The sequence below is a fragment of the Phocoena phocoena genome, chromosome 9, assembly GCF_963924675.1.
Source record: "Phocoena phocoena chromosome 9, mPhoPho1.1, whole genome shotgun sequence".
NCBI classification, from domain to species: Eukaryota; Metazoa; Chordata; class Mammalia; order Artiodactyla; family Phocoenidae; genus Phocoena; species Phocoena phocoena.
Genome location: NC_089227.1, coordinates 59,812,350 through 59,840,348, shown reverse-complemented (window position 1 = coordinate 59,840,348; position 27,999 = coordinate 59,812,350). Strand labels below are relative to the sequence as shown.

The 27,999-nt window shown below is 45.4% G+C and overlaps 1 protein-coding gene across 1 annotated transcript; it reads right to left on the bottom strand.

Annotated features, from left to right (window-relative positions):
* Positions 1-788: 788 nt before the first annotated feature.
* MTURN (maturin, neural progenitor differentiation regulator homolog) lies at positions 789-26,670 on the bottom strand. Its single transcript, XM_065884169.1, has 3 exons — positions 26,273-26,670; positions 16,529-16,651; positions 789-2,543 (listed from the first exon to the last, which is right to left on the bottom strand). The coding sequence occupies exons 1-3, from the start codon at positions 26,432-26,434 to the stop codon at positions 2,433-2,435; spliced, it is 396 nt and encodes a 131-aa protein (XP_065740241.1). The 5' UTR covers positions 26,435-26,670; the 3' UTR covers positions 789-2,432.
* Between the last annotated feature and the right edge of the window lie 1,329 nt (positions 26,671-27,999).

The window sequence follows — 27,999 nt, the reverse complement described above, 5'->3', positions numbered from 1 at the left end:
GGTAGGTGTGTTTACATGTTTGTGAGAGTCGGAACTCGGTCTAGCCAGGGAACCGCTTCCATAATGAGAACCACAGGCTGCCTGCGTCCCTGAGCGGCCAGGTGAAGCTCTGCACTGAGCCAGTTCTGATGCCACCCACGACCCAAACAGAGAATCCACAGCGCAGGTGAGTGTGTACATGTGCGTGTGTGTCAGCATGCACTGGCTGGGATGTGCACAATCAGAGAAAACGAAGCTTTAGAGGAAACAATCCGATTCGCAACGCCCTCTGGGGTTTTGCCTTGAAAATAAGTAACACACAGCGATGTCCTTTCCTACCCCTGGGGCAGAACAAAGGCCAGATTTCTCCTCAGCCCACTGAATGGCTGAGTCTATCTCAGCTCAATTTTTATCGACAGAGAACATTCACATAATAACACCACAATGCATTTGGTCAAAGCCTACACACTTTTTTCATAAAATACATTTTATATGTCCATTCCGTTTTCAAACATATGTAAATTTAGATTTTAAGCCTCTACGTACAAAATTCCAGTTTACCTTTGAATGGAGCAAGCCAGTCCAGCTTCTTCATTTCGGTGGCAGAAGTCATTCTTTCAGACTACAGTGTGAACACGGAGCTTTACAGACGTGGGCTCTACCTACGGGAGGCATAGCTCCCAATCACCTGTGCTCAGGTTCACAGCCAATCAGAACACAGGCAAGGGAGCAAAGCACGGAATCCGCTTGCTCCACTGGATAAAACCCCAAGGTTTGTTTTGTTAATAGGCTACTCCAAAGATAATTCATTTCACTTGAAGTTAACCTTTAATATGTTTTTCCAAGGAAAGAAAAAAACATGGGTACTGAAGCACGGATCGAAACCACGAAATTATTTTACCCGATGACTTAAAACTGTAGGACACCATTTTACCACGAGCAGCTGTGGTACCAGCTGTACTCCTCACGGCACCAATCAATTAAACAGAAAATGTTGAGATAATCAGGTTTACACCGACATGCCTGGAAGATATACAAGACTCCCGTAAACTCCGTGGCCTCTGCTGCTTTTTTTTTTTAATCTAAAACTTTGACAACCCAACAGGCATGTGTGTGCATGTTAAAAACAATTCCACCCCAGATGTTAAGTGTTGTAAAAGAGGCATTCTGCATCTTTTATTAGAACCAGAGATGCAGAAGGGTCTAAGCAAAATGAATGTTTTAAATAATTCCATGTTAGCATTGCAAAGAATTTCCCCCTCAGTGTGTGTTGCTAAATGATGACAGCAGTGTTTCCAGTTATGATAGTTGTTTCTGTGAGTTGTCTGAATATTTGATCATTAAAACTTCCCTTCTGAACCAAGCTAACCCACGATGAAAAGATTCCCACCTTCATACAACTTTAAAACTTCACTGCAGTTAGGTTCCTCAAAGCACTTGATTACAATTTTTAAATAAATTATACAGTGGGATCCTTTCTTGACTTTGTTTTGAAGAATAAAAGTCAGATTAAGAAAGTAAAGAAGGATTCCATCATATTTAAAAAAAATTTATCCTGGTTTATTTTCCTATTAAATTCATCTATGGCTTCAAAGTTTAAGTGGCACTTGGATTTGGGATGTTTTCATGATTTAACAAGTTGCCATCTTGTTATAAAGAGAAGGTAAATGTTTCATTTCATATGTGGGGTGGCTTATAAACATTTTAAAGAAATCAATAATTTATGTCACCCCATTTATATTCTCCACTATGAGACTTTAAAAGTGGCTTTGGAATCAGCATGTTTTAAAATAACTGAACAGGCAAATAATGTTTCTACCTAACCATGAACCAGCTGCTATATATCTAGGTAACTCAGTAATGGCAGAACACTTAAAGGCTTCTTTGCCTCTCTTGCCCTCTTAACCCAAAACTAAGTAATTCTCCTTTTCTGCCCTTGTATTTGCACTTGCGCAGTTTAACTAGATATTAAAACTCATGCTTTATACGCAAAACCTTCCATTTACATACACTTAAAAGGTACATAAAAAGTGCAGACTGCGTTGCTTCTCTGCCATGCTTTCTCTCAGTAATGTCCCCTGTGATGACTCAAAACAGATCCTTAATACATTCAGCGTTCTCTACTTTTGAGTCAGCAAATGTTAGTTCTCCAACATAAACTCAAGAGAGAACAGTCAGCCGCAAAATGGACTCTAAATTCAAAATGGCAAAGGCTACCGAGACAACTCCATTAGAGACCCACTGAAACGGGAGTAAAATTCCGGTCACTTCTGAGCAAAGCTCATCCCAGATATCGTGTGGTCGTTAAAAAGGTATTTCATTTTAATTTGGATGCCGGGAGTCAGACGTCCTGTTTCGAAGTGCTATTGCGAAATGCTAACCCAGGAGCTTGTGACCCCCACCTCGGGTACCGCAGGGCCCACTCTCCTTCTCAGGTGGGAGCCCTTGGAAGTCTACTGCTGACTGACCCCCATTTGGGGGTGGTCCGCCTCTGGCTCCTCCTCTTCCACGTCCGCACTGTACTCTTCAAATGCGTCGTCCTCCGCATCCGGAAGCCCCAGTAACTACAGGGGAGAGAAGAGAAGCAGCTGTGAATGCCAAATGGCCCACAGGCAGGAAGACAACCAAAGGCGTCCGACCCAAGTTCAACAAAGGGGGCAAGAATAGACTGTGGAGAAAAGACAATCTACTCAACAAGTGGTGCTAGGAAAACTAGACAGCTCCACGTAAAAGAACGAGATTAGAACACTTCCTCAGACCATATACAAAAATAAACTCAAAATGGATTAAAGACCTAAATTTAAGACCAGAAACCATAAAACTCCTAGGAGAGAACACAGGACACGCTTTGACATAAATTGTAGCAATATTCTTTTGGATATGTCTCCTAAGGCAAAAGAAAGAAAAGCAAAAATAAACAAATGGGACCTAATGGAACTGAAAAGCTTTTTCACAGAAAAGGAAATCACTGACAAAATGAAAAGACAACCTAATGAACAGGAGAAATATTTTCAAATGATATGACTGATAAGGGGTTAATATCCAAAATATATAAACAACTCAATATCAAAAAAACAGCCCAATCAAAGAACAGGCAGAAGACCTGAATAGACATCTTTCCAAAGAAGAAATACAGATGGCCAACAGGCACATGAAAAGATGCTCAACATCACTAATATGAGAGAAATGCAAATCAAAACCACAATGAGATATCACCTCAAACTTCAGAATAGCTATTACCAAAAAGTCTACGAATAGTAAATGTTGGAGAGGGGGGAGGAGAAAAGGGAGCCCTCCTACACTGTTGGTGGGAATGTAAACTGGTGTAGCCACTATGGAAAACAGTGTGGAGGTTCCTCAAAAAATTAAAAACAGAACTTCCATATGACCCAGGAATTCTGCTCCTGGGTATATATCTGAAGAAAACAAGAACACTAATTCAAAAAGATACATGTACCCCCAATGTTCATAGCAGCATTATTTATAATAGCCAAGATATGGAATTAAACTAAGTTTCCATCAACAGATGACTAGATAAAGAAGATGTGAGTTACACACCACACACACACACACACACACACAGGATTATTATTCAGACATAAAAAGAATGAAATTCTGCCATTTGCAACAACATGGCTGGACCTAGAGAGTATTATGCTTAGTGAAATAAATCAGACAAAGACAAATACTCTGTTATTACTTATATGTGGAATCTAAAAAATAAAACAAATGAATGCATATAACAAAACAGAAAAAGACTCAGATATATAGAACAAACTCGTGGTGACCAGTGGGGAGAGGGAAGGAGGCAGGGGCAAAATAGGGGTAGGGGACTCAAAGATACAAACTACTATGTGTAAAATAAATAAGCAACAAGAATATATTGTACAGCACAGGGTAATATAGCCACTGTTTTGTAATAACTTTAAATGGAGTATAATCTATAAAAATACTGAATCACTGTTATACACTTGAAATTAATATAATATTGTAAATCAACTATACTTCAATAAAAAAATTTCAACAGCACTTAACAGGAATTAGCACAGTAGCTATGGATTTCTCATGGGAGTCAGCTACCTCTATAATTATTTTCATAAGCTTATTAGATGGAAGTGTCAATCGTACAATGGATTAGTGCCCAAAGGACTAGGTTTTACTGGAGAGCCTGGAGATTCTCTACTTTTAAGTATCATCCATGCATACACAAAGATACAATATCTATGCGCACACACACACTGGGCTGTCAGCAGTAGTACAATGAACAGTGCTGACTATCCCATCAAGATGTTAAAAATCTATTCTCTATGTCTTCTTCTCTAAAAATGCATGCTGCTATTATTCATAACACACATATAAAAGTATAGAGACTACTGAAATGTTCAACAAAACGGTTAAATAAATTATGGTGCATCCATAAAATGGAATCTTATATATCCACTTAAAACAGTATTTTTGAGCTTAATGATATAAAAAATGTGCTCATGTGTGTAAAAAGAACATGATGAAAATTGCATTTTCATTATGATACAAATTTTTTTAAAAGTATACACAAATGCATAGAAAAAAAGACTTCAATGAAATAAATATATCCAAATTTTAAGAGTACTTTTTTAGGCAATGTGATTATGGGTATATTTTTTCCTTTTTATCTTTTTGTATTTTCCAAATGCTCTATAATTATCATCAGGGAAATTCACAATAAATACACAGTAAACGTTTTCTTAAAACACCGGCTGGTCCTGGGTTAGAAACCGTGAGTGCCCTTTGCTGGGCCTGATCAATATGGACGAACACTCTGGTGCTGGCAGGAAGCCATGGCTGCAGGCATCTTGCTTGGCCTTGTCTGCCATCACGGGGATACCGACCCACAGCTCTTTGATGAACCTTTCTCACGTGGTAGCCCCTTGGTTGACCATTTTCAGGCAACTTCACTGAATGGCCCTATGATCCAAACACTAACTGCATTAGGACAAAGTGAGATGGACCATTCCATTTACTCTGCATTGCTTCCCAGGGCCCTGCCACCCACCCCACTTTCCAATCCCTCCCAAAGGCTTACAGGAGGAAAGGGTAAGCAGAGTCCTGATCAAAGTAACACCTTTACTCTTAAGTTCTCAGACCACAACTCTTGCAGGTCTCAGAGAGCCCTCTGAACACGCTCAGGACAAAATCATCTGCCAGGCATTATGGGTCATATGATGCGCACGTGGCCTGCCAAGGCACTACGGCCAACTGCAGGCACGTGCCTTCCCCTTAGAGCTCAGGGCTACAGCTGTCTCAGAGACACTGCTGACTGGGGGGAGGGGTGGGAGGGGCGCATCTCAGCTTGTTCGCACAGTCTGCACCAATCACATAGTCTGCACCAATCTCGTGTGTGCTGGGGAGAAGGGAAAAGCCCCTTTCCCCTACTACTGTCTCCCTTCCATATCTTACTGGGTGGAATAAAAGGTAAAGTTTGCCTCTAAAGAGGGAAAAAAATGGCTGGTTACAATGAACACAGATGACTAATGGTGTTCAAGTTTATTTCAAGAGCTGCTAGATGACACAGCAAGGTGAAAGTATCAAAAGAGTGGTAACATTTAAACAGTTGATAAAATATAAATATTTTTGCCACTACCAAGAACTCCAGAATCACCTAAATGCCAAAAGAAGATGCATTATTTCAATAATAAATATAACTCCTCATTGTACTGAAGGGATGCTCCTTAAAAGAGGAATGGTCAATGGGTTCCTTCTCAGTTAACAAATCTGACTGGATGCCTGGAGCCTTGGTTTCAGGAGGATTCTGAGGCTCAGTGGGAAAGATCCTGGTCAGTTAGCAATGGCTGTCATGAGTACAGGGGGCGCGGTTGAGGTATGCATCCACATATTTGCCATCTTGTCCTAAAGTGACACGCCACTGATTATTCTTTTTCATAATACGTTTAGATAATTCACATGGACTCAAACTGTAGGTACCCCTTAACACTCACCCTCTCCTCAGTTTAGGGTGGCTTGGTAGAAGAGGTTCCAGCAAGCCAAGCATGAAACCCTTCCCCTCTCTCCTCTGCCTAGCTCTGTACCTTACCTTGATGTGAATCCAAAGCACATAGTTCTAGGTCTGTAGCATCAGCCACATGGGTAGCCCTTCCCTTTGGCAGGAAATCCTCAGATGCTAATTTGAGAGCTGCTCTCCCCCTGTCCTTAAAGGAGGGAGAGAGAAGAGAAGCAGCTCTCAATGGCTGTCAGGACGTTTAAGGCACCTTAGCAGAGTATCTGAAGATTTGTTGAGAGGCTGTGTGGAAAAGGCACTGGACCTCGCGTCTGGAAGCCAGGGCTCTAGCTGGGGACCACTGCCTTTGCTGAGCCTCGGTGTCCTTCTCTGTAAAGTGGGAACCATGACATCTGCTCTACTCCAGAGAAACGATGGAGATTCAGTGAGAAAGTGAATGTGGCCATGGTCTGCAAACTGTAGAGTCTTATGTGAATTATCTAATTACATTATATTATCTTGCTTCTCATCTTAAAGCACAGCCAGTTCAATTATTTAAGGGGAGTTACTGCTGCATCAGTAGACTGTCTCCAGACCCTGCTTCTTCCTCTTGCTTCTGCTGGGCTTGCTTCTGGACTGCCTCATTGTTAATTAGTACTGTAGGAAGTGGGAAGAGAACTAAGAAACTCAATTCTATCAGCCTCTGCATTAGATTCTCAGGCTTACATTCCATGGAACCAACCAATTTTGTCACACTATGGATTCAATGATAATAGTTTATATCGGTTAAGTTACTAACTGCTAGGCACTGTATAAGCAGCTTTTCTGTATATTAATTCCTTTGGTCCTCATAATAACCCTATGGGGTAGGTACTATTATCTCCCTTTCACAAAGAAGATCTGAAGATGTTGAGTAAATTTGCTCAGAGTTGCCCAGTAGGAATCAGAGCAGGATTCAAACACAGGCCAGCAGGTTGTAGACATTACACACCTAACCGCCAGGCTACCTGGGAGATATCCTTCCAGCTGTCCATGCTGCTCCTATAGCTGGAGCCTTCAATGTTTTCTACTCAGTAATACACTTTAAAAAATTCAATATGCAACGTTAATATCAACATTTATGAGTATGTACAATTTGGAAGCATGAGGAGGAAAAGAGAAAAAGCACAAGAGCTAGAATTTGCCTGGGATTCCAAAGGACATCATACAGATATGTAATAATCTAGCATTCCCACCTCTGTCTCCATTCTCATTTATGGTAGGTAAGTCTAACTTCTGGGTTACCAGAGGCAGAGGTGAGGGGAGGGAAAATTGGCTGAAGGCAGTCAAAAAAGTACTAACTTCCAGTTATAACTTAAATAAGTACTAGGGATATAATTTACATCATGATAAATATAATTAACATTGCTGTATGCTGTATAAGCAAGTTGTTAAGAGGGGCTTCCCTGGTGGCGCAGTGCTTAAGAATCTGCCTGCCAATGCAAGGGCCATAGGTTCGAGCCCTGGTCCAGGAAGATCCCACATGCCACGGAGCAACTAAGCCTGTGCGCCACAACTACTGAGCCCGTGAGCCACAACTACTGAGCCCACATGCCACAACTACTGAAGCCCAGGTGCCTAGAGCCCGTGCTCTGCAACAAGAGAAGCCATCACGATAAGAAGCTTGCGTACTGCAACGAAGAGTAGCCCCTGCTCACCACAACTAGAGAAAGCCTGCGTATAGCAACAAAGACCCAACGCAGCCAAAAAAAAAAAAAAAAGTTGTTAAGAGAGTAAATCCCAAGAGTTCTCATCACAAGGAAAAAAAGGTGTTTTTTTCCTATTTCTTTAATTGTTTATCTAGATAAGACCATGGATATTCACTAAACTTACTGTGATCATCATTTCATGATGTATGTTAGTCAAATGATTATGCTGTATGCCATAAACTTATACAGTGCTGTATGTCAATTATATCGCAATAAAACTGGAGGGGAAAAAAAAGAATAGATTGAATAGCCAGACTGGGAAAAAAATTTAATTTCTGGATCCAAATTTTTAACAGTCAAGAATTCATATCAGAAACAGGACTATAAACAGACTGGGAAGAATCCTGAGTCCTTGCTTTTACTGCACTCACACACTCTTATAAGGGAAAGGAGACAGGCCAAGAAACCCTGTCAAGTATATTTAAATTGCTCCTGATAGAGTCATTCATTCCTACTTCAGTGAATTTTTTTTTCAGTTGACGGGAAAAAATCTTTATGATCACTCTGGACAACAGCGCTGGCACTCCCAGGGTCTTGCTTCTTCAGAAAAGTCTCTGATCACATAAGAACTACTGGAGCCCACCCATCCTAACAGGGTTGTACCTGGTGGGTAGAGATGCCAACCCTTGAGGATTAAAGCTCTTCAGACCCAAGAGAGTATCAGTTTTCTGTAGGACTAACTCCAGGTCTTTTTGAAAGTGTTATAAACTAGTTGAGGCTCTATTCAGTTGGCACTTAGCATCTGCTGTCTCTCACTCAAACACTTGCGCTAGAGTGTCGTTTTTTTAAAAAATCTTTTTTTAAAATTAATTAATTAATTAATTAATGGCTGTGTTGGGTCTTCGTTTCTGTGCGAGGGCTTTCTCTAGTTGCGGCGAGCGGGGGCCACTCTTCATCGCGGTGCGCGGGCCTCTCACTATCGCGGCCTCTCTTGTTGCGGAGCACAGGCTCCAGACGCGCAGGCTCAGTAGTTGTGGCTCACGGACCTAGTTGCTCCGCGGCATGTGGGGTCTTCCCAGACCAGATCTCGAACCCGTGTCCCCTGCATTGGCAGGCAGATTCTCAACCACTGCGCCATCAGGGAAACCCTAGAGTGTCTTTATAAAAGAAGGGGAGATAGTATCTAGGCCCTAGAGAGCACAGGCAACCAGCTAGGCCTTCGGGGCTTCCATTAAGTGCCCTGTGGCTTTAGAGGTTCCTGTAAGCTCCTTCCAGAGGATTCTTTTGAAGTAGCATTTCCCACACTTTGCTGTGTATATGACTCACCCAGGATCTACCTAAAATATAGATTCTGAGTCAGTGGGTCTCAGGTGGGATCTGAGATTCTGCTTTCCTAACAAGCTCCCTGGTGACGGGGATACTGCTGGTCCAGAAACCACGCTCTGAGTATTGAGACCCTAAAGCATTTGGGGAATTTGTCACGATTTATCTTAATGATCCATGATGCTGGTGGTACCAAGAAACCTCTGATGGGATCCTGGTCAGTCTGTCTTTTTGATAATAAAGAAAGAAAAAGGTTGGGGGGGGGGGGGTAGGTGGCAAGACTGATGTAAGACCCAAATGGGCAAGAGTAATAGGTACCCTCTTATTTTAGGGGCTATCGCACGTTCTACAAAAGACAAGGGTTTGAATGTTCACCATATGAGCAAAAAGCAAATGCCATGATAAACTTAAATTGTCAACATTCAATGTGTGTGTGTGTGGTTTTGTTTTGGTTTTTTTTGGATGTAGTGGGTTTTTTTTTTGTTTTCTTATTAATATTTTTTTACTGAAGTATAGTTTATTTACAATTTTGTGTTAATTCAATGTGTTTTTATTAAAACCCACACTTGTGCATAATCTTTCCTACCAGACTTTCTGACCAACTGGGGCAGCTTCCCACAAGTGGATTCTCTCTCTTCTTCCAGACTCTTGACCAGACTAGAAGAGTAGAAGCAAGAATTGAACTTTTTCTGGGACACAAAGGGTTTTCCTGTGGGGTATAATCCCTGGCTCTCCAGCCACTAGTGGCAAAAAAAAAAAACAACAACCAATCTTGCTCATGCCAGTAAGACTTAATTAAAGGAATTCTTCTGGTGGAAGGATCTCTGTTTCTCAAGAGAAAAAAAACGTGGAGTCATACAGCAACCCCAGGCAGGGGACCAGGGTCAATCAGAGTGAGAAAACCTAGGGAAGCACAGGCTCTCACTCCAGGTAGGGCCATCAAAGCAACAATGAGAACCTGCTGTATAGCACAGGGAACTCTACTTCACTTCGCTGTACAGTGGAAAATAACACAACATTGTAAAACAACTGTACCCCAATTAAAAAAAAAAAAAAACACATCAACCAAAACAGCACAGAAAATCATCACAGCAACAGATGCCTCATGACCCTAATGTCCACAGTGCTAGTAAGAGGAGAATACTCCAGAAGAATAGAGTAAAGCTTTGAGAGAACTGAAAGGTAAAGATTAGTTTTGGTTTTGCAGCTAACTTGGAAATGGTAAGTTCTCTCTTCTTTTGTGAACTGTTTTCTAGTGGGGGGGTGGAGGGGAGGAAGGACTGTTAATCATCACTAAATAAAAGATATAAAAACATGGAGGAAAAAAATGACTGGCATGGCCAGCATTATTTAGACCCATAACCACTATTTCATTATCTAACTCAATCATGTGATGGCTGGCAACTGTCAATCCAGGGCCACTTAAACAAAAAAAAAGTAGGACTCCAACGATTCTCCAATTCGCATTGATCAAGCCTAGTGACAGGTGTCTCCGAAGCCATTACTGGTGCCAGGACATGGATAAACCCTCCTGCTCACAGATGGCAATGACAGCACTGTCATTTGCACACATGTACCATTTGGATATGACATTGCAGCAGGAAGGAAAAAAAAAAACTAGGTAGAAGCTAGGCGGCCCCTGGAGTGGAGCAGAATATAGGTCAGTCCAGGAAGGAAGCTGTCCCACTGCATCCACGGAGCCACATATCCACCCAATAAGCATTTCCTAACAGCAGTTAGGAGCTGGAAATTGAAACAAACCTCAGTGGGGTGGCTGGGCTTTGATAGCCCTCTGTGTTCTGATTTTGAAGCTCCCCATGCATCCACGAGGCAGAGAAACATGTATGACCCCCATTTTAAAGATGGGGGCACAAAGGCTGAACAACACGGGCTGGGAGCCGGCCAGGCCGGGGCTAAGCCACCTTGCCCCACCCAGGGACATCTCTAAGGTTCTCTGGGCTATGGGGCCAAGATGGGCCCTTCTGGTCTTTCTTCTTGGCCGGCCCTCCTCCTGCTCCAACACTGTCCAGATCTCGCCCTTTCAAGCCCCCTTCCTGGCGAAGCCACTGCCAGCACTTTGTTCCTCGATGAGCCCACTCACATCTGATATTCCCAGTCCTTCTGACACATAGTAGATAAGGCAGTTTTTTAAAAAAAGAACACAACATAGTTCCTGATTATACATGTTTTCTGTGACATCATGGAAAATTTAGAAAATCCAGAAGAGAAAATAAATATCACCCATAACCCGGTCACCAGAGGCTCTTTGGTCATATGTCCCTCTGGGGGACAGGAGCATCCATTTGTCCCCCTTGTAGCACTAGCCTCAAACCCACTGAGTTGTACGGATCAGGTACTGAATGGATCGTTATTATTTTGCCAAAACCAGTGTCGATAAACTTTTGGCAATAATACCCCAACACTGCCCCCTTAAAATCTCTTATCTTAGCCAGATGCTTCTGTTAAGTGTGTGTTGAAATCACTTAGCAAATTGTTTACTTCCTCCATCAAAAACCTAAGGGTCCTACGAAAGCTTTCATTACTGAGCTCACTTCTCAACAGTATTTTGCCAAGTGTCCCCATCCCGTGCGTGTCAATGCCAGCATTTACTCAGTGCTTATCCTCTGTGCCTTGCGCTGCACTAAGTCCCCAACAAGAATCGTGTCATTTAATCTTCATAGCAATCCTAAGGTAACTATCATCATTTGTTTCCTACTTTTACAAATGAAAAAACTGAGAAACAGCAAGGTCAAGTAACTTGCCTGAGGTCACACAGCCAGCAAGTGACAGAACTGGGATTTGAATCCAGGCAGCCTGCCCCCAGAGCTTGGGTTCCTCATCACTGTAGTAACCCGATTCTGCCTAACTAGGTAAAGGGACCACAACCAACACCCTGCGGTCGGTGCACACTCACTGACATCCTCTCAGGAAACACTTCCCCAGAGAACCAGCAGATCGGAGCAAGCAGAGCAGGGAATGGAACTCCTTTGCACTGTATCTAGCAGAGTGTCTAGACCAAAATAAATGCTCAATTTTGTAACCTGGAGTTTCCCTGTACGTTTTTGTGGCTCTGTCTCCTACCAGAAAGCCAGCTCCTTGAGCGCAAGGGCTAGGCAAAGCGGTGCTTTGGCAAATAGCAGATGATCATACATTTTGTTGATCATGTGATGAAGGGATAGAGAAAAAAGAGGAGGAGTAACATGGTGAATAAGAAAAAGAACAATTATTTTTTTCTTGTCAAATCAAATAACAGATTTCTTTGGTAGGGCATGGACTTTGTGATATTGATTATTTCAGTGCGGGGAAGGCAAACAGAAAGGGCGGGGGGAAGGCAAACAGAAAGGGGAGGAAAAGCACACAGTCTACAAAATTGGAATGTCCAAAGGTAGAGAGTGCTACTGTGGCATGCTGAGCCTTGCAGGCAGGATCGCTGAGGATGGCCAGAAGATGACTCCATTCTTTGGCCCATGCAGGCAGGCACGCGTGGGCTTCAGCAAAGTTAATTGACCCTGCTTGACTGATGCCCCAAAAGGCCGCAGAAGGCTGTCAACAGAAAGGTCCTTATCTTTCTGGAGAGATTACACAGCATAGGGGCTGGCAATGGGCTGGCCAAGGTAAAACAAGAATTCCAAGCCATGAATGAGGCTGTTCTAAGATGAAGGTAAAAATATTCCTTCTGTGGTTTCCCCAACTATAAACAAAAAGGAGCTACACAGATTGATCAGATTATCCAAAATTTTCAGGGAATGAGGTGCTCAAGCTTACCTGCGTGATAACCTTGTAGCATCTGGGTATGTGTTACTTCAACAAACACTTTCAGCTACAACAGCAGTAAGACCCTTTCCTGGGTCTTATTTCTAAATCCGAAGCTCCTTTATATAAAACAGATAAATACCAGTGGGAAGAAATGCACTCTTCAGTGGAGAGGGAGAGGGTAAAAGCTTCCCCACCGATCTCCAGCAGTCCTTCACCTGGGTCTGTAACACTCCCTCTCATCCCATCTGGGGCACATCCTGACTGAGAGAAACCCAAAGCTTGTGTGCATTTCACCCTCACTAGTTCTGAGGAGGCCTCCAGCCTCTCCCGCAGGCAAAAAGACCCAGCCAGAGTGCCCAGCACGCAAAAGCTTCCCCACCAAAGGGGGCGCCGTGCCAGGTAAAGGCCCCACCTTGGGAGCATCATCCCTGCCCACTGTGGCGGAAGGCTCTGCTTTAGAAATGAACTCTGGAAGCCCAACAGCGTTAAATGAAATCTGTGTGTCTCCATGACACAAAGCAGCTTGATCTGAAAGAAAGTATTCAACCAAGTCAATCGCTTTTAGCTATGCATCTGGATTTTTTGGACTGCAGTTTTTTCCATTTACATGTGGCGGCCTGGTTGCTGAAATACAGCCACAGACTTGGTAAAGCAAGGTGGCAAAAGAAGTCCTGGTGGGAGCTCACCTTCTGCAGTTAAGCCCATTCTGCAGGTAGTCTGTTGCTTGCCCCCACAGATGACAGCCACATACAGAGAATCAGGTGGCAGGCTAATGAGGGGAACCCCCCTGAGGAAACCAGCTGCACAGTGACTATCATTTGCTAATTAGATAGTCTGGGGGGGGGTTAAGATTTGAGGGAACCAATTTTTAAAAAAAAATTTTGCTTGCCTTGATATCTCTAGTTGGATGTCTAACAGGTATTTCAAACACTGACACGTCTATAACCGAGCTCTTGATAGACTCACCCCTAAACTTTCCTCCTGCAGCCTCATCCATCTCAGTCAAGGAACACCATTCCCTTCACTGAGTAGATGAGGACCTCTGGAGTCATCCATGTCTTCTTTATCCCACACCACACTTCCAACCCATCAGCAAGTCCGGTTGGGTCTACTTTCAAGGTATCTCCAGAATCCGGCCCCTTTCTTCCACCTTCACTGTGACCATCCTGGTCCAAGACGGATGGCCTCACCTGGATGAAAGCAACAGCCTCCTCACTGGGCTCCCTGCTCCCACCCCCACCTCACAGCCTGTTCTCTACTCAGCAGATCCCTCTTGTGCTTAAACCCCTCCAGCGGCTCCCCAGCACACGGGAGTACAAGCCCAAGTCCTTCTGTGACCTGCAAGCCCCTGAGGTTCCTCGGATTCATCTCGATGTTCCTCCCCTCCCCCCCAACTCAGGCCATACCAGCCCCTCCTTGTTCTCTGAACACTAGTTTTCTCTCCCTCTGTGGTCGTATTTGCTGTTCTCTCTACTTGGAAAGCTCTTCCTGTAGCTCTCCTCATGGCTCACATCTCACCTCAAGTTTTACTCACATTACCTTCTCAGTGAAGCCTTCCCTGCTCCCCTAGTCAAAACTGTCAGTGCCTCTGACACTTCTCACCCCGTTTCCCTGACTCATGTTTTTTTCTCCTCAGCACTTGTCACTAACACATTATGTGTTGTACTCATTTATCTTATGTTGTACTTATTTGTCTTATCTCTCTGCCACTAGAATACAAGCTCTGTGAGGTCTAAGATTTTCATCTGTCTGGTTCAACTGCTAGGAACAGAGCAGTAAAGAGTGCCAAGTGCCTACTGGGTACTCAGTAAATACATCTTGAATGAGTGGAAGTGGGATAGACCAGTATCTTTAAGTCAAAAATCTATTTTGAATAAGCCAAACAGGCTTAGAAAATTAACAAACAACAACAACAAAAAGAAATGGTTGGACAAATGATACAAATCAGATAAAGTGACGAAAGCCACTTGAAATTCCACTTTTTATAATGATGGACTAAGTGATAGTGATCAGGACAAACTCCTGCAAAGAGACCTAAAAAATCTAGATTCAATATGAAAAATGCCTTCTTAAATATCTTGAGAATTAGCACCCAGAGGGGTAAACCTATCATAAAAAGCTGCTTTTGTCCTAAGGACATCTGCTGACCTGGAAGAAACTTCTACTGCATCCTTGGCCTACTCTAAGAGCTAGGGAGACCAAAGTCAAACCCAGGGCCTTTCAAAGGAGCAAACTGTTATAAACCATTGTCACTTTAGGCTAGGACCCCTATGCTATGGTCTGAGTATTTGTGTTCCCCCCTCCAAATTCATATGTTGAAATCCTGACCTTCGAGGTGATGGTATTAGAAGGTGGGCCCTATGAGAGGTGATTAGGTCATGAAGCTAGAGCCCTCATAAATGGCCTAGTGCCCTTATAAAAGAGGCCCTGGGGCTCTCTCTGTCTCCTTCCACCATGTGAAGTTCAAGTGAAAAGATGGCCATCTGTCTAGGAAGTGGGCCTTCACTAGATACCAGATCTGCTGGCACTCTAATCTCAGACTTCCAGCCTCTAGAACAATGAGAAATAAATTTTTGTTTATAAGCCACCTAGTCTATGGTATTTTGTAATATCAGCCTGAACAGACTGAGGCTGCTCTCGGAACAAGGATGAACCAGAATAAACCAGGCCTGCAACCTGACTGGCCATCACCTGGAGAGTTCCAAGAACCACAGGTCTCAACCTGATTGAGGGTGGTCTCTGACTGACAGGGCCCCTCCAGCCCTGGCAGAAGCAAATAAAAATCCTCTCTGGAGGAAAGTACCATCATCTTAGGCCTCAACATACCCCTATACATAAATTTTCAAATACAAATATTCAAGCACGCAGAGATAATCCAACATGCAAAGAAACAAGATACCAGGACGGGGAACCAGTGGTAACAAAAGCTGACAAAACGGACTCCCAAACCTTGAAATACTGGAATATCTGACAGTCTCTTATGCAGCCAAGCCTACCATGTTCAGAGAAACAGAAGACAAGTTTGAAAATTCCAGGAAAGAAGTAGATACTACTTTAAAAGATTTGAAAAAAGAAAAAAAAAAAAAAAGAAAGAAATCCTAGAGCAAATAACACTGAGCATGTAGAGTATTTATGGTGGGCAGGTAATTGAACTTGGGGCAAATGTCACGTAATCTGACTTTCTCTTCCAATAAAAATAAAGAGAGAAGCAGTCTTCAAATTAGGGGTGAGTATTCATTTTACATGTTTTTCAGCTATAATGAAACAAACTGTCAGCTAACCACAGACATACAGGTTCCTAAATCCTAAGGGGGTTGGGGGAAAGCAAGCTCTCTATAAGAGACTTCATAAAAAGAGAAAAGAACAGAACAACTATCCAATTTCCTCCTTCTCTATATCCATCAACATGGAGGTACATCCTTTATATAGCCTTCTGGCAATTTCCTATCATAAGAGAACCTCCATAGCACTTCCAAGCATTCTGGTTTTAAGTCTACTGGATGAGAACCAGAATACTCAGTGGTCTCATAAAGGCTCTGTTTGCTTCCCACCCAATCAGAGATTCTTAACTCAAGTGATGCTAGAAATAACCATCATGCCTGCAACAAACAGCTGTGTCGCATCCCGTTTCCCCCTCCCTCTCCGCCCTCAGCCTCCCTCCACTAGCTGCTATCTTTAAGCCACAGGGCAGACAAGAGAAAAACAATTAGTCACCCCAGGTTTTGCCCACTTTCCCCACAATCCATGTCATTCAAAGCACAATCACTGGAGACAACAAGATGGCTTTAGAAGCCAAGCAGGCACCTACAGGTCTGAAAGACTTGAAGACTTTTTCCAAGACTTCATGGAGCGTCTTCTTGCCGCAGGAGGAGATATAATCCTGTGCTAGCTGCAAAAAAGGCAGGCAGTCCTCGCTCTCACTCCACACGTGCTACATGCCCGCCGGCAAGGGAAAGGAGAAAACAAAGACACACAGTTATTATACGCAGTTTGAAATAAACAAAGCCAAGAAGATTTTTTTTTCTTTAATTACGTGAATTCGAAGAAGGCCTCCATTCCAGAGTAAAATCCATAGAGTCATCCTTGATTTGTTTGCACTGAAGGAGATCAGAAAATGCATACCCTGCAGAAAACCCCCACGCTTCTGGTCCATAATCTCACCTGCTCAATTTTCCATCAGATCTGCTCATACGCAGTAAAAGCGGCATTGGGATCAATATTCCCCCACCCATGATTTCCACCGCCCCCCTTCTGGTGCCAGCTACGGGGGGTTTTAAAACAGGAGGAAGGAGAAACCGAGAGCCTGTGTAATCCTTACCTTTGCCTTCAGCACTGGCTGAAGGATTAATTAGGCATGGTTTGTAACTGCTTACTTCGAGATATTCTTTACCCAGATTAGCCTGTGATGATAAATTTACTTCAAGATGAAATGAATTCAGGAGAACACACAGAAAAGTCATCACTAAGTCACCAGGAAACAAAGGCTTTCTGAAAGCTCACCTTCCCTTAAAATGCTTTAAGAGGGCATCGTCGTACCCAAGCAACACTTTGCAATGTTAACACGCGCCAAGAGGAGACTGATTTAGGTTTTATTTTTTCTTAGGGCTAGACAAGTGGGGTATTTTTTCCCCAAATGAGGATATCCATTTTAGCACATCTTTAAGACTAGGCTAGTTTCTCCCATAAATGTTCAAGGATCTGGAATAAGTTCAAGAAACAGGCTTGAGAGATGTAGATGCAGAAGGCCCCTGCATATCTGAGCAATGGAGGGGGCACTGAGCTACCAGGATGACATCGGGGTATCAGTCAGGTACCAAGAATCACTGTTTAGAGGGGCCTGAGCAATGACAGCTCAACGTTGGTGAAAGAAGTGTAGAGGAGAGGAAGATATTTGGCAGATGAGAGCAAGGAGTAGGGACTAGGCAGCAAGAGACAAGATCAATTTGGAGAAATGGTCCATGTCAAGCACTTGCCCCCTCCTATTAATACAAATGATTAGAGCATCACCCCAGAAAGTCATATGCCCAACACTCAATAAACATATTTCACTTCCTTCTCTCACTGCAGGATCTCCAGGAACTAGAAAGAACTTAAAACACTTCTCAGATCCAAGAGAGAATAACAAGGTGCTAATATGCCATCTTTACCACCCAATTATCTGTGTTTCATAGATGTGAAGGTCCATTTCCGACACGTGCTGCTCTAATTCCAGCAGACTTCTAGAGTAGCTATCGCCTTGACCTAATAAAGATAACTTCTAGCTTCTCCAACCTTAGAGAATAGCTCAAACACGATTCCCTATTAATTAGAGGCCCTTAAAGTTGTTGAGCCTCTGAAATGCCATTTATATAAGTCTCTTGCATTGTACAAAAACATAATAGTACAAAGCGCTTTTATATCCGTTACTGCACTTGATTCTTAATTAGTGGGGATTCTGCAAGACCAATAATAAAGTTCCACTTTATATAAGTTCAGCTCAGCACCCATTTTCAAACTCAAATTTTAAAAAGTTCAAGCGTATTTCAAATTCTTATCCAAGTTAGAGATGGGGTTAACACCTAGCACCACACGATGGAAAATTTTAAGCCTGCCCTCCCTAGACTTGTTGTGAAGGTTAGAGAAAAAGTAAAATGTTTATTTAGTGCCTGGCACAGTGCCTGGCTGGCAAATAGTAGATATTCAATAAATGGTGGATGTAAGTCGCCTATGTCCCCTTTTGCATCTGCAGGAGGATTGGGGGGAGGGGTTTCCATCTGCCACAAGGCTAAATCAGACACCCTATGTGACTTCACTGAGAACGCTATCCAAGGCAACTTGGGATATAGTTCATTCAGAAGCAGGTGTATCTATGAAAACCTTGCATGGCTATTTTTTAACTACATGTTTTAAAAAAAGTACTTCAAATTACGAAGTAAACTAAGGAAAGTATATCACTCAAACAATAACAGAATCACAGAGTATCCACCACTGCTTGGTAATCAGTTTATTCAGTTTGAGTGTTTCTAGGGCATCTATAGCCTCATGAGGAGATTATTCATGCCACAATTTTCATTACTCCACTTTTAGAGTTGTTGATTTACGAACATATTGGAGAAGAAAGACTTAACACCTGCCAAAGGGCCTTATGTCCAGTGTGCCTAAATCTCCTTCCCGTGGCTCTCTAACTCATCCTGAATTCCCAGTAGTGTTGGTTTTGCGGCTTAAAAAAGAGTTTTTTTTTTTTTTTTTTTTTTTATGTGTTACGCGGGCCTCTCACTGTTGTGGCCCCTCCCGCCGCGGAGGACAGGCTCCGGACGCGCAGGCTCAGCGGCCATGGCTCACGGGCCCAGCCGCTCCGCGGCATGTGGGATCCCCCCAGACCGGGGCACGAACCCGCGTCCCCTGCATCGGCAGGCGGACTCCCAACCACTGCGCCACCAGGGAAGCCCCTAAAAAAGAGTTTTAACTGAAGCCCTGCCCAAATGATAACGTGAGGGAGCAGGGGATTTGGAATAAGACAGGCCCAGGTGTCCACGGCCGCTTAAAAGACATCACTTGCTAAACGTTAATTGTTTCACGTCCACTGTATCTCATAATAAAAGGTATTCAGTTTTATTCATTGAAACTGTCCCCTTCTAAAATTAATCAAGACAGTCGGCATACAAGATAAGATGAACTGAAAATTAAGTCTGCAGTTGAGAACATAAAGACAAAGGGGAAACAACAGAAGAAGAAGAATGTAAAACCAAGTGAGATTAGGACCAACAGTGCCGGTAGACAAGCCTGGCACTTGCCACGGATGGGGCACAGATTTGCCTCCACTGCTTTCCAGAGGCCTATGCTGTGCAAAGAAAGACATGCCATCAGTGCCCCGAGGCAGTGCCCACATTTAAAACAGACCAGCTCTTCAGAACTAACAGGAAAGGGACTAGGGACAGGAGGGTTACCTCTTAGGAAAATAGAGAGGCCCATTCCAAAACCAAGGGAAGGCAGAGAGAGCAATGCGGTAGCTGGGCTGAAGCTACTGAGAGCAGGATCTGGGGTCTAGTCTTGTACAAAGACAAATGGGCACTTGAAGACCCACAGTCCCGCACCACAGGGCGTGGCTACAAGGCCTTGGACTTGGAAAATATCAAGCATATGTAACCAAACACCCACTTTGGCCACGAAAAAACTATAGCAGGGAGTCAGAGAACCTATGGCTTTGAACAATGTCATTCCCTGGCAAATATAAATCTGAGGACAGAATGTACTGAATTTCCAATAGGGTAGTTAGAGCCGAGGCAGATCGCAGACCTGGACTATTATAATAGGGGAAATGCCAAGAAAAGGCTTCGCAGAGGAGGGGAAAGCGGTGGTTCTTAAGCTTTAGCTTGCATCACAATCACCTGGAGGCTTATTAAAACACAATTGTTGGGTCTCACCCCAGAGTTTCTGATGGGGGATGGGGCTGAGAATTTGCATTTCCAACAAGTTCCCAGGTAATGCTTCTGCTGCTGGTTCTGGGACCGCAATCTGAGAACGAGAACCAGAATGGAACTTTGACTAACTACATATTTGAGGGTGGGCGTTACATCAAAAAAAATCTAAATGTCATTACTGACTAAAACCACCTCGAATTTTCAGGATGGCATGGGTTGCAGTGAAGTGGCCCGCCTCGTACCTACCTTGAGCAGCCTATAGATTCCTGCTCATTTAGAGTTGAAAATCCCCAGTGAGAACTCTGGTTTCAGCACACACCATCTGCCGCCGTTCTTTCTGTTACTAAGTTGGGTCAGAGTTTATTATCAAAGCTCACCCAGCTTAAGACATTATAACAATGTCATCTGCAAACAGGAAAATGAGCGCCTTTCTGTTTTCTGTAGTATAGATGAGAACATCCAGCTTACCCCAAAATGGAATTAGATCATCGAGGTAATTCAATCCCACAAACATCTTATTGATAATCTGTGTGCTCCTACTGTTCTACCACTTGTGGGGATGGCGCTTGACTTCCTGGTGCTTAGGCAGAGCTGGGGGTGGCAGGGGAGCTAAGAACATGCCCGTTGTCCTCCCAGGACTCAGTTATCTGTGTCAAAGGGCCATTGCCAAGGGCCTCACTCTCACTGCCTGGGTTTTCTGCTGTCAGCAGCACTGGGGAGTGCACTTCAAGTTGATGCAGCTTAACACAAAACTGACTGCTCTCCACAGAAGAGACGGTATAAGAGGGTAAGAGCTACAAGCCATCTCATGCCAGCCAACGTATTTCTGCCCAGAGAAGAGCATGGCTGGCCACACCTACCGCATGCTCTTGGTGTCAAACACTGCTCTGTTTTACCAAGGAGGAAACTGAGGCTCAGAAAGGTTAAGCAACTTGTCTGTGGTCACACAGGAAGCAACAGGCAAAGCCAGGATGTCAAGAGAGGTGTCATGCCTTCAGCCTGAGCCTCAGCTCCTTCCTTTGTAGGTCGCAGAAAATAATAATACCCACGGGGTGGATATAAACATTCCATGAGATAATCTGTAGATAACCCTGCCTCTCATTGGGCAGGGGCCCAATGAGTGCTTATTCCCTCCTGTTTGAACTTATATTAGCAGAATTTTACTCTCAGGATCCCCACCCATGAATGATGAAGGGCATATCTGTTTCCCTGAAATAATCTCTCTGTATGAATAATGCATGGCCACTGTGGAAGGCATTGCAGCCTACCACTATTGCTCGTTTAATCTGCAAATAATAATGTGATATAGGTATGATTATCCCCATTTGACAGAAGAGGAAACTGAGAATAGAGTTTAAATTTAACAAGAAAGTGCCTTCTTTCCACTATACCACCATGTAAACATGATGCGATCTCATTCAAACAAGTTGTATTTTCTTTCTCCAAAATGAAAAGGTTGTTATTTAGTCACATAGTTAAGAATAGAGACATGCCTAGGACGAAAACAGAGAGAGAAAGACATAGGCATAGGCACACATATAAAATTAAATCACACAGTCCCTCTATAAATAAAACATTTTTCTTCAATACTATGACAACTGCTACCTTTGTTTTTGCACTGAGGAGGGATGAAACTCTACAAAACTGTGGACCCAAACATGTCGTGGACAGTAAGGGAGCACCCCCCTCCTTGTCGGCAGTGCCCAGGCACCAGGGAGGGGCCGGGCAGTGCACTTTGAGAGCTCCTTTCTCCTGGCCTGGGCGAAAAGGGAAACAGCTGGTGCTGCCATGCCCAGGAGCACGTGCCCCTCTGTCTGGCTGGCATGTTAGTGGCTGCCAACACTCCATTCCTCAAGCCTGACCGAGCTCTCAGGACCTTCTGAGCTGGCAGAAGAGGGGAGCACACTGCCTGTGTGAGCTGTCGGCCACTTCCCCATGACACCTGAAGAGCCAGGCACAGTAGCTGCGTCCCTCAACTCCCAGCACACACAAGGCACTGGCAACGTTTCATCCCGGGACCTGAACTCCCTGGCCGTCCATGGAGAAAGACCTGAATCAGGACAGCAGTTTGGAAACGGACTGCAAGGACAGGATGGCCTGTGAAGCAAGAAGGGGAAGGAGTGCACAAGGGACCCAGGAGCTGCCAAAGAGAGGGCAGACAAAAAGAAGTCCTTGTTCCTAGGCCTCTGGAGCCCCCAGCCTGATGCTGCCTGGGGTACAGTCTGCATGGCAGAAGGCACAGCCCTCTGGGCTTTGGCTCAAGTCCTGGCTCTCTTCCTTCTTAGTGGCATAGTCCTGGATGAGTCCCTTAAACTCATTAGCCTCGGTTTCCTCACCTATAAAATGGGGATATAATAATACCCACCTTAGAGAATATCTGTGAGGCTCAGTAAGAAGTAGCCCTGGAACCCACAGTCTGAATTGGGTCCCCTGTTGTCACTCCTGTGGTGCTATATAATCACTATATAGCTATATAGTTCAAGTCGCTCTACCATCTATCAGCTGTGGGAAAGTTAGTAAACCTTGCTGGGCTTCACTTTTCTCATCTGTAAAGTGGAGGTGATCACAGAGTAGTTTGTGAGATTACTAAGATCAAATGAGTTCATATATGCAAAGTCTGACACACAGTAAACTGTACTTAAGTGGTAGTTGTCTTTGAAGCTGTCACTCTTGAAATTTAACATCTATCTTCTACACTAGACTGTTAGTCATTCATTCTTACAAACATGGATTGAACGCCTATCACATGTTTGACACTGACACTGTTCCAAGCGCTGCAATACAGTGATAAGACAAGCTCTCATGAAGCTTACAGACTAGTGGGGCAGGCAGAAAATAAACAGTGGACTATCAAGTGCTGATGAGCGCTATGATAAGAATAAAAGGGTGAGGGAGGGAGTATGTGGTCAGGAAGGTTTCTCCCAGGCCACATGGCAAAAAGGAGCTGGCCATGGAAAGATGTGGGGGAAGAGTATTTCAGGCAGAGGGAACAGCAAACGTAAAGGCCCTGAGGCAGGAATGAGCTTGGCTTGTCTGAAGACCAGAAAGGCCAGTGTGGCAGGAACACAGTAAGCAAGGGGGAAGCACGGTCCAGGATGAGGTCATAGAGGTGGCAGGAGACAAATCATGTGGGGACTTGAAGCCAAGAAAGCTTAGGTTTTATTGAATAATGGGAAGTCAGTTTAGGAGAGGTAGGGAGTGGTGAGAACATGACTTGGATTATATTTTAAATAGATCCAGAGGGACTGCTGTGCAGAGACCCTGCCAGAGCCACTAATATCATCAGCCCCACTTTAGGCACTTTTCCCAAACAAGTCTGCTAGGGAGGTATTAATATCATCCCTATTTTACAGATGTGGAAATCATGTCAGAGAGGGGTTAAATAACTTCCCCCAAGGCTCAAAGTTAGATGTGGGGAGCTGGGGTGCAAACTCAAGTAGCCTGACCCCAGAGCCTGTGCCCCTAACCATTATACAACACTGCCTCTTAGATGAATAGAATGGCCCCATTCTAGGTAGCCCTGGCCAAGTGCAGAGTGAGCCCTCAACAAATGTCTGTTGAATGAATGAATGAATGATATAAAGACACCCTGTAAATTGAGAATTGCTATGTAAATATTCTTATGGTTAACAAATCCTTCAGATTACATTCCCTTCATCTCAAATTTCTTCTAATGTTTAGCAGATTTTCCTCGGAAAAGGAAAAGAACAGAGGTAGGACATTTACTTCATGTCTGAGTTCCCTTAGCTAGAGGCAAACAGCACTTGACAAGTCTGGCCTGGGACAGATTAGAGGAGATGTTTTGGGTGAAGAAAACTCCAGTGGTTGGCATCTTGTCCATTATGGCCTCTAGAAACTGAAAAAGTTCCAGTCTACCCAATGAATTACTCCCCCCCCCCAACGCCCACCATTATCTTTCTTCCCTATCTATTTCATTGAATTGTCAGTGAATGAATGCTTTCAAAAGAAATACTTTCAAGCACTTTACTCATACAGGTGGGAAAACATTTAAAATATAATATGGGTGGCCTTGACAAAGGCCTGATATACTTAATGTTTCTGAATGATGGTTTGATAAACATATTCAAGGCAAGAGAATAGCCTTGCTTTTCTCTACCCACTTATTCTCTTTGGATATGTCTCCTGCAGTGCCAGCAGGAAGGTTGTGTGGAACCCTCCCCCATAAAATCCGGAACCATGAGTGATTCTTGTCCCACCTCGAGCAATAAAGAGGGGGAAAGGTCACTGGCAGTCCAAGGAAGTCCAGGGCTAGAAGGGACTCCTAATCAAACCCTAACACTGCAGTTACTTGGACCCTGATGCCCTTTCCACTATATCCCTGGAGCTTACTTTTACAATGGAGTAAATCCCTTTTTAATGACCTCCCACTGACAATACTAATTTACTTATTTTAACTAGTTAATAGTGTTCTTACATACATTTATAGTTTACTTGCTCTTCACAAGTACCTATGATGGAGGCATTCTGATTAACCTCATTTTACAGGTGAGAAATTGAGGCTCTTAAAAAAGAGACAAGTTCTAAACTCTGGAACCCCAGATCTCTGACCCAAATTTGTAGGGTCCTTGCTGTGCAGTGGAGACTATTAGGTGCTTTATCTATTTGATCACCTGGGGGTTTGGTATTACACCCATTTTTTGGATGTGTACACTGAGCATCTGAAAACATTAAAATGCATTTGACCGGAGTCACACAGCCAGAACTCAAATCTGGCTGTCCCCCAATGCCATCCCTTTTCTAGAGTGTGGCAGGGCTAGGGCCAGGTCGGTTGTTCACCTTTGCGGGGTGGGGTGGAGGTGGTGGGAGGGGCATGCTTTATCGACAAGTCATACAGAAGCCTTCATCTCTCTGGGGCCAAGAGAGACAATCTTGCTGTCTCTGTAACTCCTTCTCGAACTTCCCGTGGGTGGTAGGGGCGCGCGACAGCTTGGACCTCAGCCCAGCTTTGTCTCACCCCACCTGAGGAGCCAGCGCCAGGCCTCGCTGAGGCGCTGCCCCACCTCCGTCCGCAGGGGCGGCAGCAGCGCCAGCTCCAGGCTCAGGCCGGCGACTCAGGCCGGTAACCTGAGCCCATAGCCGCCTCCATCTTACATTTGGGGACCATTATTTTTTCCTCGTCCTTACAAACACTTCATGAAGCGCCATCGTCGCCCAGTCTCTGCACCTCCCAGCCCAACTCCCCGGCCCTCTACATCCCCTTCCTAAACTACCAGCGCCAAGATCCCAGGTGGGCGCAGGATGCAAAGTCGAGGTTTTGGACACCGCAGTTCCAGGTCCCGGTACCTCCAAGCCTGGGGCAGGGCGAGGAGTGGGGTGGGGAGGGGGAATTCCCCCTCTTCTGGAAAAACCGAAGGGCTTTGGCAGGGCCGAGACCGCCGCCTCAGCTGGACAGAACCTCTCGGGCTCCAAACACCTCGTTGGAAGCTCACAGAGAAGCAATGGAAGCACGAGAGGAAAGGGGGATAGGCGTGCCTGTGTGTTTGTGTGTGTATGCGCACGCGCGAGTGCGTTTTTAAGATCCGAGGTGTAATTCCGCAAAGAAGGTGCAGGAGATGGGGCATCGCTAGTGTGGACGGAGGCTTTGTGTCCAAACACCAACGAGAATAACATGGGGGAGGGGGACGGGAGCGGGTTCTCCCCGGCGGGGGCAACTCGAGGAGTTGTGTCTGCGTATTTAGAGGGTAACGGGGTTCCTCGCCTGGGCGGGACGCCTGGGTGTAGGAAGCTCCCGACTCAGGATCCTGTGGGAGGGGAGGGTCCGTGCGCCCCGGTCCGCGCGCCCTGGCCCGCACTGGTGCGAGGCTGAGACACCCCCGGAGATGCTCCAAGCCGAGCACAGCGCTCGAGCCGTGGGGTCGCGTCCCGGAACCAGCCCTCTCTAGCCCGGCTCCCCGGATCCTAAGGACGCCCCTGCCTGCCGCCTACCGGACGCACCCGGAGCGCTGACCCCAACGGGCCGGGCCCGAGGGCTCCCCCGGCGGAGCGCGGAGCAGCTGGGTGCGCCGCGGTCAGCCGGTTACGCCCCCCCACCTCCCGCCCCACCGCCTCGCGGCAAGGGAGCTCGGGCGCAGGGAAGCGGCTGCGAGTCCACACTCCCGCGCGCTGCGGCGGTCCCTCCCCCAGGCACTCACAAAATTGTCCCCGCAGCCGTTGTCCGGACACAGCACGTAGAAGGAGACGCCGGGGTCGGCGTAGAAATCCATCCTGCGCTCGGTCTCCTCGGTGGCGATGAGCTCGAAGGGCGTGTTGGAACACCATTTCTCCGCAACGTCAGCCAGCTGCTGGAAATCCATCCTGGCCCGCCGCGCCCGCTGCTCCCTCAGCCTCCTCACGCGCCGCCCGCCTCCCGCTCCCTTCGCCGCCCGCCCTCCTCTCCTCGGGCGCCCTCCTCCCGGGCGGGCAGCGCGCGGCTCTGTGGGCTCTCGGGCAGGCGGCGGGGCCGGGCGACGCGGGTTCCCTCCAGTCCCGGGGCTCCTCCCGGCTGGGACTGTTTACATGCTGTGTGTAACGGGGTGGGCGGCGACCAGGGACAGCGCGGCGCCGCGCCCGGCTCCTCCCCGCTCCGCCTCTCCGCCCGCCCCCTTTCGGGCAGCCACCGAGGCTGGCGCGGTGGCCGGGCGAGGTCGGCTGTGGGCGCGACCGGGCGGGACCCGGCGCGGCGGGAGAGACCGGGCGCTCCGCGAGCTCCCCTGTTTCACCCCCCCCCCCCCCGCCCTTTTTAAAAACTAACCCGGATCATAGCTGGGCCCTCCCGAACCCAGGGCCGCCCCGGACCGTGACGTCATGGGCCCCAGCCAATCAGCCGAGCCTGAGGCCAGCGCCGCGGCCTGTGAGCCCGGTGACGTCACAGCGCGGGCCCGAAATCCGCGGCTCCCAGGTTGCAGTGAAGTGGAGTTATGTGGATCGCGTTTTTCTGCTGTTGGAAGGCCGGGAAAGCGTTTTCCCCAATGCGACTGAAATGCAGGAAAGCTCACAGAATTGCAGATAACGTGTACCTTGTTTGAGGCTAGCAATGGAGGAGCTGACAAAACCTAAGGGAAACAGAGCTTTTCTTTTTCAGAAATCACAGCTCTGTTCTCTGATCAACGTAAAGAAATGTTTCCCATAAATACATTTACTAGACACTGAAATGAATGTCCATTTGGAAAGGAAGATGAAAGTTTTGGGATTTGGGGGGTTTGTGTGTGTATTAACATAAAGCTGAATATTTCTTAGAAGTAAGCCTTATAAGACTAGCTTGAATAGTAGTCACCTTCAATTCATATTGTATAACCTAAAATGATCAACTGCTAATTTGGGAGAGAAGAAAATACATTTTAAAACAGGAGTACAAGGCCCAAAGAGTGCACCTGTTGAATCCTCACTGGCTGCCGGGGACCAGACAGGCATTGCTGGCTTGCAGAAAATGCGTTGGACAGAGCCCTGGCCGGCAGGAAGTGAATGACTAGTAGCAGAGACAGGCTAAATAGCATTCATTCTACAAACATTTAATCAGCTTTTATCTTTAAAGTCTGTCTTCTGAACCAGGCACTGTGCTTTCCTTAGGGATGTAAATATGAATAATATGTAGTTCCACCCTCAAAGAGCTGGCAGACTAGGGAAGGGAAGCTCATGACACCACAAACCCATTGACCACACCACTTCCTCAATAGAATAGATGCGATTCTGGAAAATTGTTTTTCTTGCACATCTCTGGGATAGGAATTCTTTTTCCCTTGACTTCCCTTAATAAAATCAAAGCTGTATTCCCATAGTGAAAGTAGAAAATCCAGTTAATCTTTTGGTAGAGGAAGAGGTCACGATAGTGATCAGCCGAAAGGCATCCTGGGCATTGCATCCTATCTGATCTTTTTCCTGA

Bases quoted from the DNA above. Each gene is read 5' to 3' on its own strand.
- MTURN (XM_065884169.1), bottom strand. From the start codon at position 26,434: ATGGATTTCCAGCAGCTGGCTGACGTTGCGGAGAAATGGTGTTCCAAC. The intron at 16,652-26,272 runs GTGAGTGCCTGG...GCGGGCATGTAG, and splicing joins ACGGCTGCGGGGACAATTTT to CACGTGTGGAGTGAGAGCGA. The intron at 2,544-16,528 runs GTAGGTGCCTGC...TCTCCCCTGTAG, and splicing joins TCTTCAAGTCTTTCAGACCT to TTACTGGGGCTTCCGGATGC.